This window comes from Lissotriton helveticus, chromosome 2_2 (assembly GCF_964261635.1).
Source record: "Lissotriton helveticus chromosome 2_2, aLisHel1.1, whole genome shotgun sequence".
NCBI lineage: Eukaryota > Metazoa > Chordata > Amphibia > Caudata > Salamandridae > Lissotriton > Lissotriton helveticus.
Window position 1 is genome coordinate 335,310,287 of NC_136060.1, and position 13,914 is coordinate 335,324,200.

The 13,914-nt window shown below is 46.4% G+C and overlaps 1 protein-coding gene across 1 annotated transcript in view; it reads left to right on the forward strand.

Annotated features, from left to right (window-relative positions):
• STK32B (serine/threonine kinase 32B) overlaps window positions 1-13,914 on the forward strand; it is a 1,644,519-nt gene that overhangs the window by 184,776 nt on the left and 1,445,829 nt on the right. The window contains exon 2 of the mRNA XM_078678995.1: window positions 11,218-11,273. Coding sequence (XP_078535121.1) covers window positions 11,218-11,273 — 56 coding nt within the window. The remainder of the gene's footprint in view (window positions 1-11,217; window positions 11,274-13,914) is intronic.

Consider the following 13,914-nt stretch of genomic DNA (forward strand, 5'->3'; position numbering starts at 1 on the left):
GGAGGTTGGATACTTGCTGGGGTTGGACACAGGGCCTTGCCAAAGACTGTGCACGGCGTGGGATTGCTTGACTGTATGTGGTTGATTGTAGGGTTTGACAGAAGGGCATGTCATGCTGCCCCCCCCAACACACAATACGAAAGGCCATGCGTGGCAGGGTTGGCTTTACATATGCTAATAATATATTACATTACATTAAAAAAACTAGATACTCACTCAAAAAGCAAAGGTTGAAGTGACATCATACATTATAGTTATGTGTGGTAAAAACCTCTCCAAACCTATTACCAGTTATGAGCGTAACCATTTTGCAAATACTTACAGCCATTTGCAGCAAAGAGTTTGTACAATATTAGATAGAGAACTAGGATGATACTTACCTGCCACTCTCCAAATAAAAGAAAATAACACACTCGTTGGATGATGTTGTCAGTGATGTCATCAGTGATGCCATCAATGATGTCAATTGAGATGTCATCAGTGATGTCATAAATGATGTCATAGAACATGTCAGGAGTGTTGTAATACATGAGGCCATAGCAGTGCATGACGGGGCACAAGTTCTAGTTAGCTCTGCTATTATTGGCGGATGTCTCTGGTTTTTTTAATTCAAAACTTTATGTTGGCACTTACATATTCACCTAAATATAACGTCACTTAAACCTTTGGCTTTTTCAGTGAATATACATTTACAAACACACTCAGACACACATACACACATATATACACCATAGTACTTACACCTGACTACCCATTACTCCTACCTCTTTTTCATCTTATCTCTTCACTTGTTCTATTAATTTTTGTCTATTTTCTACTTTTTTTTAGGAAAAGTATTTTTTCTAATTTCTGAAATTTGCCCAAATGGAATTTTACCACTTTAGGATCATCTAGTTGATGTTCTCGATTTTGATTTTTCTTCAGAATTAGAGCGCAATCACATCAGAGAGGACATTGTAGGTGCTAGAATTTAAAAAAAGGGTTGTGCTTACCCTCATGTAGCACTAAAGTATGTACTGGGCAATAACTTTCGGATTCAAAAGTAGTAGTTGTAATAAAATCCTGCTATACATCCAATGATTCTGAGGATACAGACCCTAATACTGTAACCCAGGAGCTCATAAACAAACAAACGCAAGAAAATGGGTCTGTTAATGAAAAACGTACTTCTGAGTGACCATACCCTCAAAATAGTCTCTAGAGCTTTGCTCCCACATATATAAGGATAACGAATTTGAAGAAAATAAGGTGATCATAGTTTTCTCCTTGGATAAGGATTACCTAGGTGCAGCCCAGCTGAGGTAATTCCAGAGTGACATAAATAACTAAATAAAAAATCGCGCACTCATATCAAGCAAATATCTAGCCACAATTTAAACTCTCAGAGATGGATGGGGTTGGTTAAGAAACAGCTGGCCTCATGCAGGAAGAATGCATTAGGTAAAAGGGATTGAAATGTGTGCACCAACTTTTTTCGGATGCATTCTTATTTTGCGAACCGAACGATGTACTAATAGGTTAGTTCCCAGAACATACCCCCTGATGCATCAAGCATCCATTTTGCGATTCCTTATTAGGGAAAAATAAGGAATCGCTAATAAGGAATAGCAAAATGGTATGCAAGAAGAAATCACTTTAAAAATAGCGATTTCTTAAAATTCCTTAATTGCGATTTGCAAATTGCGAGTCGCAATTAAGGAATACATCCCCATTCATTTCTATTGGCCTAGACGCCCATAGGAATGAATGTGAAGAATTTTCAATTTGTGAATCGCAATTAGCGAATCGCAAAATGAGATTGCAATTTCAAGGGTGCAGGGGTGTCCAAAGGACACCCTGTTGCACCCCTGAAATTGATCTGTGCACATATATTGCACACACACATGCTCTTAGGGCATGTGTGTGCGCAACATGAAACTTTGAAAAATGCACTTTAGTGCAGTTTTCAAAGTTTTTGCAAATTACCATGAAGTTGTACTTCATGGTAATTTGCGAGCCCTATTTGCGAAATCGCAATTTTTTTAAACTTTAATGCATTGCATTTAAGGAATCTCAATTTGAGATTCCTTAAATGCAAGTAATCGCAATTTAGCGAATTCTCAGTTTGTGATTTTTGCATTTGGGATGATGCATCCCAAATGCAAAAATACCGGTCGCAAAGGGGCAGATTCTGAGAATCTGCCCCTTTGCAACCTGTTTTTTGCATGATGCATCTGGGCCATAGAATCATAGGGAGTTGCAATTCCGCCTACTTCATAAATATTAGTGAGGGAGCCCGCAAATTGGGACCACCCTTGCGTGGCTACAATTACAGGGTTGGAGTCCTGCTGGGGTCTGCAAACCACCATGTCTGTGACTGACTTTAAATAAAGCAGTCTTTTTTGTTTTCAATGCAAACCATTTTCCTAAAACGAAATGCGGATATTAGGCAGTGGTCCATGGGAATTCTGCCTGATTTATTTTCACCACTAACAAAGGAGAGGGGGCCCAATGAGAACTACTTCCCATTTGTGAATGGTCTGCAATCTCCTTTGAGTTGGTGGTAAAGAATGAATATTCTGCATCTCGATTTTGCTCACAAGATGCCCTTAAAACGCCCCTCCGAAATAGCGATTTCTTAATGTTTCCTCAACCCATTTAGCACTTTAGAACACCTTTTACAAATTATTAAATGGGTTCAGTTCAATTAAACGAGTGCTTTAGAAGTCGCAAGCCATCAGACTTACTGAATCTGAGGGTGTCTGACTGTTAAAATTCTTTGAACATAACCCCCAGGGTTCCTGAAGCAAGTGCTTCTGGGCCTGCATATAAAAACACATAGAAAGAAAAGAGAGCCTGAGGAGACTGCCTAGTTTGCTAGACCATGAACTGGGTTGACAGTGTGCTCTGAAGAACCCTGTTATGCTACTCAGCTACTGGGTGGGGAATTGCACACCCTCCTCTGCCTCAAGCAGCTTAATTGTGTGTTTTGTAGGACCCAACGGTGCTTACTCAACTTCTGGATGGACAATAATCCCTTTTCTGTGCTGGATCATCAGCGAATGAGCTAGAATTATTTAAAGTGTAACCCCATCAAAACTTAGCTTAGCTTAGCTCAATGAGACAGAATCATGGTTGCCTTGCATAGGAATCTCTAACAACCAATCTCTAAAGTAAATTCATTAAGGTTAATATTAAATCAAGAAACATCTCTAGATGTTAAAATAGCGCAATTTAGACTCTACCCTTACACGTCACAGAAATACCCTTTTGTACCTACATGTGACACTATATTTACTTAGTGCCACAACTTTATTAACAGATGTGAATATTTAAAAGGTTGATGAAATTCATTCACGGTAGAAGCTAGAGCTTTATAAATGTGTTCACTAATGTTCAGTTTGACATGAGGGGACCCTCGTGACACTGCAGCACAGCACCAGACCTACCAGTGACCACAGCTTTCACTGCTCTTATGGTCAGAGGAGGGGCTGCAATGCTGTGACAAAGTGACGGACCACCTTAAACGTATGAGAGGCAATGTGGGACCCTTGTTACACAGCAGACCCAGCACCAGCCCTACCGGAGACTACAGCTCCCACTGCTCTTTTGGCCAGAGGAGGGACCGTAATGCCGTGACCAGGCACCAGAGGGCCTTAAATGTATGAGGGGCGTCCAGCAGTGCAGGGCGCGCGTGGGCTCAGACCGGCCCAAGACCCGGCCAAGACGGGCCCGTCATAGCCTGGAATAGGCTGGGATGGGCCACCCCTCTTAGTCCTGTGTTTGGGTCAATAGGAAGTGGACATACCCATAAAGGTACTGTGTGCTTTATATGGTTTATTTGTCTTGGCACTGTGGGATTCCTCTTCTTCTCCCTTTTCTAATTGCCCTTTATCTAATACGGGAGAAGGGAAGGGCACTACTGGAGCTCCTAGTGTCTCTCCACTACATGCACTCTCCACGATCGATGGCCCAATGGCCCATTTGCGACAGCAATTTAGGGTCATACGTCTGGCCTCATATCTATTATTTCTGTCCTTCCGTTATAGGGAGTGATCCTAGACAAGGTGTCATGGTGAATAATTTGGGCATAATATTTACTTCTGAATGTACTTTTCTTCACCACATAACTCAATCAATCAATCAAACAATTGTAAAGCGCTCTACTCACCCGTGAGGGTCTCAAGGCACTGATGGGGGGGGGGAGCAGCTACTGATCGAACAGCCAGGTCTTGAGGAGTCTCCTGAAGGTCAGCAGGTCCTGGGTCTGTCGTAGGTGGGTGGGGAGGTTGTTCCATGTCTTGGTGGCGAGGTGAGGTGGGAGAAAGATCTGCCGTCGGTGGTCGTTCTGCGGATGCGTGGGACGGTGGCGATGTCACGGAGCGGAGCTGGCGGTTCGGGGGGTAGAAGGCGAGTCGGTTGTTGAGGTATGCTGGTCTGGTGTTGTGGAGCTGGAATGGATGGTGTTCATGGTCTTGATGGTGTCTTCATCATTGACGCATTGACGTGGTTTCAGGAGGTCAGGCAGCTGGTGTGACTGGGGGGTGGTGGTTCTGGGGTGTCGGTGGCTGTTGGGGAGGTCTGGGACTTGAAGCTGTAGTGGATGTCTGCGATCGAGTGTGCCCGGTCTCCCCTGCCGCCGCCACTGCCAGTAATTGTATTTTGCTTCTTTGTTGTGCCAGTATCTCTTTTGCACGTCCACTGTTGTGCCCCTGATTTGTTTTCATTGCTTCTACTGTTGTGCCCCTGATTTGTTTGTCGTTGCTTCCACTGTTGTGCCCCTGATTTGTTTGTCATTGCTTCCACTGTTGTGCCCCTGATTTGTTTGTCTTTGCTTCCACTGTTGTGCCCCTGATTTGTTTCCATTGCTTCCACTGTTGTGCCCCTGATTTGTTTGTCGTTGCTTCCACTGTTGTGCCCCTGATTCTATTTCTGTGCTTCTACCGCCGTTCTCTCCCGCTAGTTCCACCCCGCTCCCCGCTCCCTGCCACTGCTCCCCCGCGGCCCCACCCCCGTTTCGTTCTGTTCACTGCACCGCTCCCCTCCCCACTCGCCACCCCGCTCCCGCCTCCCAGCTGCTCCTTCCTCGCTCCGCCCCCCCCACTCTCCATTTATGGCAGAGTCCGCACGTACACGCAGCGTGCCCGCGCAGCGGACGCGCCGAAGGCGCGCCAAAGGCAAGCCCGTCTACGCCTGTCCGCGTCTGGACCGCGCCCAGCGCCAGACCCCCTGGCCCCCGCAGATGCCAGCCCATCCGCCGGACTTACGACGCCGCCACCCTCAACGCACTCAACACCGGCCCGATCCCCGATGCTACCGAGCCACCCCAAGACGCACCCACGGACCCTTCAACTGCCAATCATGCAAGTTCTCCTGCATCCGGACCTGTACCGCACCCGCCAAGCCGAGCACCAGCAGCAACCACCTGAAGTGCATCCTGCTCAAAACCCGCTCCGTCCACAGACACGCCATAGAACTCTGGAACCTGCTCGACACCACATCTCCAGATGTCGCCTTCCTCACGGAAACATGGATAAACACCTCCTCAGCGCCCGACATCGCCATCGCCATCCCGGATGGATACAAGATCACCCGGAGGGACCGCGTCAACCAGACAGGAGGAGGCATCGCCATCGTACACAAGAACACCATCCGCATCACGACCAACTCCGACGACACCCTCACAGCCGCCGAACATCTTCACTTCCAGATACACACCGACCCCAAGACCACTCTCAGAGGCACCCTCATCTACAGACCCCCAGGACCCCGCACACAATTCAGTGAAGACATCGCAGACTTCATCAGCCCGCACGCCCTCCCCTCCGCCGACTACATCCTCCTAGGGGACTTCAACTTCCACCTGGAGAACAACAACGACAACAACACCACCACCCTGCTGGACAACCTCGCCAACCTCGGACTCAAGCAACTGGTTAACACCCCCACCTACTACGCCGGACACACGCTTGACCCAGTCTTCTCCTCCAGCAAGTACATCTCCTTCAGCCACTCCACCGGACTCCACTGGACAGACCACAGCTGCGTACACTTCAGCTTCAGAAAGACCACGACTCACCACCACCCGCAACAGGTTCCCCGCAGGAGCTGGAACAAGATCACCACCGACCAGCTCACCACATCACTGAGGAGCCAGAACCCCCCCACCAGCTCAACGGACCCCAACCAAGCAGCCAACAACCTCACACAGTGGATCACCAACTGCACTCACGACCTCGCACCTATGAAAAACCATCCCAGCAGGCCCAGCAGCAAGAAAGCCTCCTGGTTCAACGACAACCTCAAGAACTCCAAGAAGAACTGCCGCACCCTCGAGAAAGCCTGGCGAAAAAACCTGACTACAGACAACATGACCGCCCTCAAGCACGCCACCCGCAAACACCACCAGCTAATCCACACCACCAAGAAGACAGCATTCAAGGAACGACTAGACAACAACGCACACAACAGCAAGGAACTCTTCACCATCGTCAAAGAGCTCTCCAACCCCAGCGCTGGAAACAACGACATCACTCCCTCACAAGACCTCTGCGACTCACTCGCCTCGTTCTTCCAGGCAAGATCGCCGACATACACAACAGCTTCGGCGCACAGACCACGCACCCAACCACCGAACCGACGGCCTCCACCACCACCCGACTCCCACCCGACAGGTACGATCGACCAGCCATGCCCTCGCCGCCGTTCCACGCATTCGAAGAGCCACAATGGGAGGAAGATCCTTCTCCTACCTGGCAGCCAAGACTTGGAACTCCCTCCCCATCCACCTCCGTCTGACCCAAGACCACCTCTCCTTCAGGAAGCAACTCAAGACATGGCTGTTCGAGCAGTAGCGGACCCCCCTGCCCCTAGCGCCTTGAGACCCTCCGGGTGAGTAGCGCGCTATTCAAATTTCTTGATTGATTGATTGATTGATCTTGCGGTGGAAGAAGGTTGCTAGAGAGTAGCAGAGGTCTTGTGATGGCGGGATGTCGTTGGAGCTGGTGCTGGGGTTGGCGAGTTCCTTCACGATGTTGAAGAGCTCTTTGCTGTTGTGTGTGTTCTTGTCAATGAGTTCCTTGAAGGAGGTCCTTTTGGCTGTTCGGATGAGTTGGTGGTGTCTGCGGCAGGCGTTCTTGAAGGCTGCATGGTTGTCCAGTGTTTACTCATGGCGCCATTTCCAGGGGCGGCTGGTGACATTTGAAAGTGGTGGGCATAACATTGTCGTACTGCACTGCAGCGAAGGAGCGTAGGGCGACTACTGTCCTCAAAGGCTCCACAACCGTAGGCAGTGTATCTGCAATACATGTATTCTCTGCTGGTGACGTGGAAAAGAGGGTGGTGAGTTAGCTGTAACTTTCTGATATCAGATTTCCATTCTTTTACCATATTGGCCCTTCTACCTTCACTCTCTGGTTGTCTGTCCACTTCGAACTCTGATTCATCTCGCCCTCCACATGTCTGCTTTTCCCTCCTATAATCTGTTTGATCACTTGTTCACTGTTGGGCACTTAACCTATGTGCTTTTATGTCTAATGACCCATTTCTTTTCAGTCTCCTCCCTTTCATTCTGTTTATCGTCTTCATATCCTTACCTTTATTTAATGATCAGTTGCATTACAAATGGGCACATTCACATGCACAGAGAGATTAAGTGATTTGACCAGAATTCCAGGATGTTGAGCCTCCTGCCGAGACTTCAGCTTGGTTCCCCAGCTACAAGGTCTGCTGTTGTGATTTATTGTCTGTAAAACAGACTCTCTCCTGAATACCGCCCACCAACCTAAATGAAAATTCAGAATATGAACATTGACAAACCCGATAGATTTTGCACATGCGTAACCTATTGGCTTTGTCAATGCTTGTTGTTACCTTGCTCTTAGTAAAGGTAGCACGTCTAAACTGCCCAACACCAGACGCCGGGACGACGCCAACCACCTCCAAGCACTCAATGCTGGCCGATCGACCGACTGCTTCCAGGCCACCCCGAAGCACACCCATGGACCATTCACCTGCCGAAACTGCAGCTACACCAGCTAGTGTATACCAGCACATTCTGCCCCCCCACCAAGGCAGGCAACAGCCACCTCCGATGCACACTGCTCAACACCCGCTCCGTCCGCAGCACGCCATCAAACTCTGGGACCTGATCGACTCATCCTCCCCAGACGTCGCTTTCCTGATGGAGACTTGGATGATCACCTCATCGGCGCCCGACGTTGCCATAGCCATCCCGGATGGCTATAAAATCACCCACAGGGACCGCACCAACAGACCAGGAGGAGAAATCGCCATTGTCCACAGAAATACCCTCAGAATCTCAACCAACGCTGAACACACCGTCAGCACTGCCGAACACCTGTACTTCCAGATCCACATCGATCCCAACACCACCCTCAGAGGAATCCCCGTGTACAGACCCCCCGGATCCCAGGCACAGTTCATCGACTCCATCACAGACGTCGTCCGCTTGCACGCCTTGACCTCCACAGATTACATCCTCCTCGGAGACCTGAACTTCCACCTCGAGAACACCAACGACAACAACTCCACCACACTACTGGGCAACCTTGCCAACCTCAGCCTCAAACAGCTTGGCACAACACCCACCAACTCCGCTGGACACACGCTCAACCCCATTTTCTCCGCCAGCAGACATGTCTCCGTCAGCCACACCACTGAACTCCACTGGACCGACCACCACTGCATACACTTCTCCATCATGAAAACCACCCCACACTACCACCACCAAAGAATCCCCGACCGCAGCTGGAACAAGGTCACCGAAGACCAGCTAACCACCACCATCCAACGAACCCCACCAACCGACCACACCGACACAACCTCAGGCAATGGATCAACGACTGCACCAGCACTCTTACCCTGATCAAGAAACCCTCAAATAGACGCACCAACAGAAGCGTGATCTGGTTCACCGCCGATCTCCAGACAACCACGCAGACCTGCAGAATACTAGAGAAGAAATGGCCAGGCGCGGTGCCTCCATTGGGGCGGTTTCTCAGGTCTAGTTACCATCTCTTTGCCTTTTCGGAAAAAAATAGGCTCATAGCCTTCTACTGAGGGCAATAGATGTTGTTAAAGGCCCTGAACCTGAGCCATAGACTTGAGCCTCAGGTTAGGGCCTATAGCGATGGAGAGGGCCTTTATCAACTGGCATAGCTTGGGTCAGAAGGGCTGTAAGGCTATTAGAACATTGCAGCAACTGAGGGAAGAATTATCTAAAATAAAGAGTGAGAAACAGTAAGAAGGTAGTGGAAGGTGGAAGACAGTGGAAGGTAGGAGCTGAAGCCTTATATCAGCCATCATTATCCTTGAGCCACTGCATTGACTTAAAAGGAGCTCCCAGCATTCTAGTTTTATAGTCAGTTTTTCTCTTATTGCTATCCTACAACAATCAAAAACAGGTTGTAGCTCATTCTTCTCAAGCAGCAGGGCATGTACAAGGATAATGCTAGGACCAAAATCAGCCCTGACAAAAATGCTCTAACCTGCCCTGTTCCCTTTGTCTCCTCTTGCAGTCTCTCTCTTTCAATTAATCTATTCTCTATGCAATATCCTGAGGAGTTGGGGGACATGACAGAGGCACCAGGAGCGGCCCTGGTCTTTCAAAACCGGTTTCCATGGGCTCCAGGCCACCAGGTAAATGGCAGTCCTTCCATGTGCAAGAAAGACCAAGGTACGGGCTACCCTTTTTAGAGGAGACCTGATTTCCTTTGCACTAAGGGACACCATCTTACATTATGAAGTAACATTCCGCTTGGCCGGGGTCGGAGTGGGAAGGGAGGCCCTTGGGCAATGTGTGATGGGCCGGTATCTGAGGTGGAGCTATGGGACTCATTTCTGGATAGCATGGAAGCTGATTTGGCTGTGTCTGTGCTGTTCAGAGGCCGCCAGGGGCCCAGTGGGTGCCTGAGCGGCCTCTTCGGAGGCAGATGTCTCTCTATTACCTCCCTTTTACCAAGGGGGCGGAGGTGTGGCCCATTAATGTTTGCAGATTGAGCAGGGGCTGCTGGCCTGAGCAGAAGTGGCCTCACTTATATTTAGATGTGGTTCACCAGTGTGAACTAATCCTTGCACAGAGTCCTGGCAGCATTTTCAATGAGGTTAAGAAAACATGCCTCTTTTTGACGACCCTCGCCCTTCTTTTCATAATACTTAAAACACGTAAGCAGTGTTTTGCGATAAGGTGCAATATGCAATCGTGGGCACTTTTTTTAGGATTCCCGGGCCTCTTTTTCCTCCCAATCCTGCCCTGCGCTTGGCCTAGGGCATCAAAAATCACTGCACACGTCTTTCGAACCCTCCGCCTTAGTAAATACATTTATTATTCCGACAAAAAGAAGGTAGGACGAATTCATTGCTGCTTCTAGAAGAATGAAAAGTAGGAAACTGAAATTTCACCAGCACAATCAACAGAAACAATCGGGCTTCACTCTATCTCGCAGTGTCATCAAATAAGAAGTAGAGAAATGTAATGCCTCCACTTTTTAAACATGAAAGATGAGTTACGTCTGAGACTTACTAAAATAATGGTTCTGGTTCAAGTGAAAAATAGAGCAATTCCATTTTGCGGCTTGTTAGAGGGAGTCATTGATCAGATTTTATTTGTGCAAGCAAAATACATAGAAAAACAGATTTCTCATTTTATTGCTACGTTTCTTAATATGAAATAGAGAAAATAGATGTGAAGAGTGGAGCTACATGTGAGGCAATTATTCTGCACCGAGGCTGCGAAACAGCGCAACGTGTTTCCTTAATTTTTCCATTTCAAAAGGCTATGTATGCATCATTTCTTTCTTGAAATCTATACTACACCTTTACAAGGATTTATAAGCACTACATATGCCATGCATTTTTAATACTGGTTTTACAATGTGTGTCTTAAATGTTTACCTGGTGCAAAAATATTTCTGAAATATGGCCTAGAATACAGCCTGTTAGCTCTTTTTATATTAAACAAGCATCACATGTTGTGCACATTGGCTCGCTTTTTTCACAAGTGCTGTTTCTGTAATGCTGCACGCTCTATGTATTGTCTGAAAACGTGATTAGGATCTGAGTCCCTCTGTTGCTCGGTAATTAGATTTATATGTATCTGCAGCCAACAAAAGTGCAAATGCTACCAGCAGTAAATGAGCTTTGCAGAATCATATTGCATTTGATTAAACAGAGTGTGCTTAGGCGGTTGATTAACATTATTATTTTTTTTCTTTACAGTTAATTTCGACCATTTTCAAATTTTACGAGCAATTGGGAAAGGGAGTTTTGGCAAGGTAAGTTCTATATCATTCAATGTTATCACTATAGTAACGTATCCTGGCAACAGACGTAATTGAACATTTCCTAAGTGCATAGTGGTAATTTGTTTTATGAAATACATTACTGTGATATGCTGTCATTTTATTATTGTAAAACATATAATTACTCCATCATCAAGTGTGCACTATTATGACATGTGGCTGTCTAGATTATAGCTCTTTGTTACAAGAGAGCACCCACTAATTGGCCCAGTGCACTTCCTTATAGCACAATAAAACATATGCTGCAGGGCTTTCCATCAGAGTTCTGAATATTCTTGGCTAGGAGAAGCAAGGGCACAATCATTAATCCATACATTGGATCACAAATGATATATTTAATATGCAGAATCAGAAAATGTTAGCATTGAAATTATGACCTGCAAACTGTGCAAACAAAGTGTTGTCCTATGAATTCCACCGATAAATTACATTGGAAATAAAATGATATACTCTCCTTCCCTTAGATTACAAATGTGTACTTCATATCCAGCCATAACCTGGCAATATAATACTATAATAATAATACATAATAGGGCTTTGAGTCGGCGTCCTTCGACCATTATTTTAAAGAAAAGTCATTGACGTGCTGGGTCAGTCCACAGCACACACTGCGAGGGGAAACTCCTTTCAGACACTGATTGGTTGCATGTATAAGGTGTCAGCCACATTTTGGATCAAACCACGGGATTGCTTTCGACTGTCAGACATTGAAAGTGATAACAATGTTTCCTGTTTACACCAAGTCCACATTGGGCAGGTGCAGGTGAAAGACAAGGGAGTCTTCCCCAGCCAATGTCACTGAGCATCGCACAGCCGTCCATCAAGACACTGTTATGAGCGGTATAGACAGTAGGCAGGAAGCTGGGAAACCAGGGAGCATATTATCTAGAACAGCATTAAAATTATCGCCGCTTTAGATGCCTTAAACTGCCGCTAAAGCGGCCATAATGGGCTTGATAGTATGCCCTTGTAAATTCCCATAGAAGCCCAGGTTCACACCAGAACATGGGATTCTATGGGAATTCACAAGGGCATATTATCAAGCCCATTATCGCCGCTTTAGCGGCAGTTTCCTGCCGCTAAAGCGGCGATAATTTTAACACCATTCTTGATAATATGCCCCAGGTTCCAGTCTGGTGGGAAGCTCAAACATCCTGTGATTCTGGGCAAATCATTTAATCACCACGGGGCATATTAGCAAGAACCACGTTAAAATTATCTCCTTTTTAGCAGCAGGAAACTGCAGCTAAAACGGCGATAATGGGCTTGCTAATATGTGTTATAGAATTCCAATAGAAGAGTAGGTTAGATGTGCAGGACATCTAACCTGGTCTTCTATTGGAATTCTATAACGCATATTAGCAAGCCCATTATCGCCGTTTTAGTGGCAGTTTCCTGCTGCTAAAAGGTGATAATTTTAACGTGGTTCTTGCTAATAAGCCCCCTTGTGCCTAAAAAAAATAATGTGTCCATCTGTAATGGAACTGGAGCTCATGTAAAACTCTTTGATCCTTTTGGATGGATTTAAACATAAATGAACCAAGGTGCATAAAAAGCGGTAAATTTGCCGTGAGGCTCACAGGGCGCAAGGGCCTCGGTCATGGTAAATGGCAACCTAACCAATGAATTGACCATCTCATGGGGAACTTGGCAAGGTTGCCCTTGTTCACCGCTGCTTTTTGCCATTTACATAGACCCTTTTATTCGTAAATTAGAAGGGAACAGCAGAATTCAACCCATAATTTCTCAAGATTTTGTCACAAAATCATTGGCCTATGTAGATGAGATAGCAATGGTAACAACTGAGCCAAAAACTGCCATGAGGGTTATTGAGGAGGCGGTGCGCCTGTTTGGCCTAGTATCCGGGTATGCCCTTAACCAGGGAAAAACACAGATTGTCCTGAACAAAAATAGTACAATGGGGGATCCCAGAGTTATGGACCAAGCTACTTATTTGGGAATTAATATTACCGCAGACCTAGACAAAATGGTTGACATAAATCTGAAACCACTGATACCAACCATGCAAAAGGAGTTGCAACGATTAGACGATCTACATCTTTCCCTTATTGGAAGATCTAATGTTATCAAAATGATTTTCTTTCCTAAGATCTTATATTTGTTTAGCACAATATGCTTAGAATTCTCACCTGTTTGGTTTAAAATTCTTGAACGCATCTTTTTAAATTTTGGCTGGCCCTACTCACAACCCAGTCGGGCAGCGAAGTTTCTCACATTACCTAAGGATAGAGGAGGACTTGCCCTCCCTAACCTGAAAGCGTATTATTGGGCGACCATACTACTTTATAGTAGCGAATTGCTGCAGAACTTCCAAGAACCCGAGGAAAGAGGGCACTGCACGCCTTCTATCTTTCGAATTACTCATTGGGTATGAAAACAGAGGGTACTTTTGGAAGCACCAATTCGATAGGTACCACAAGAAAGAAAAATTTAAAACACTCCTTAGCAGCTTTAAAGTATGGAAAACGGTAAAAAAGTTAATTGGTTTAGGGAGATGGTCCTTCTACACTCCCTTAGGTAATAATCCGAGCCTCCCAGAACATTTTAGGGATAACTACATGAATAGATGCTTTGAGGCAGGGTTTGTACAAAT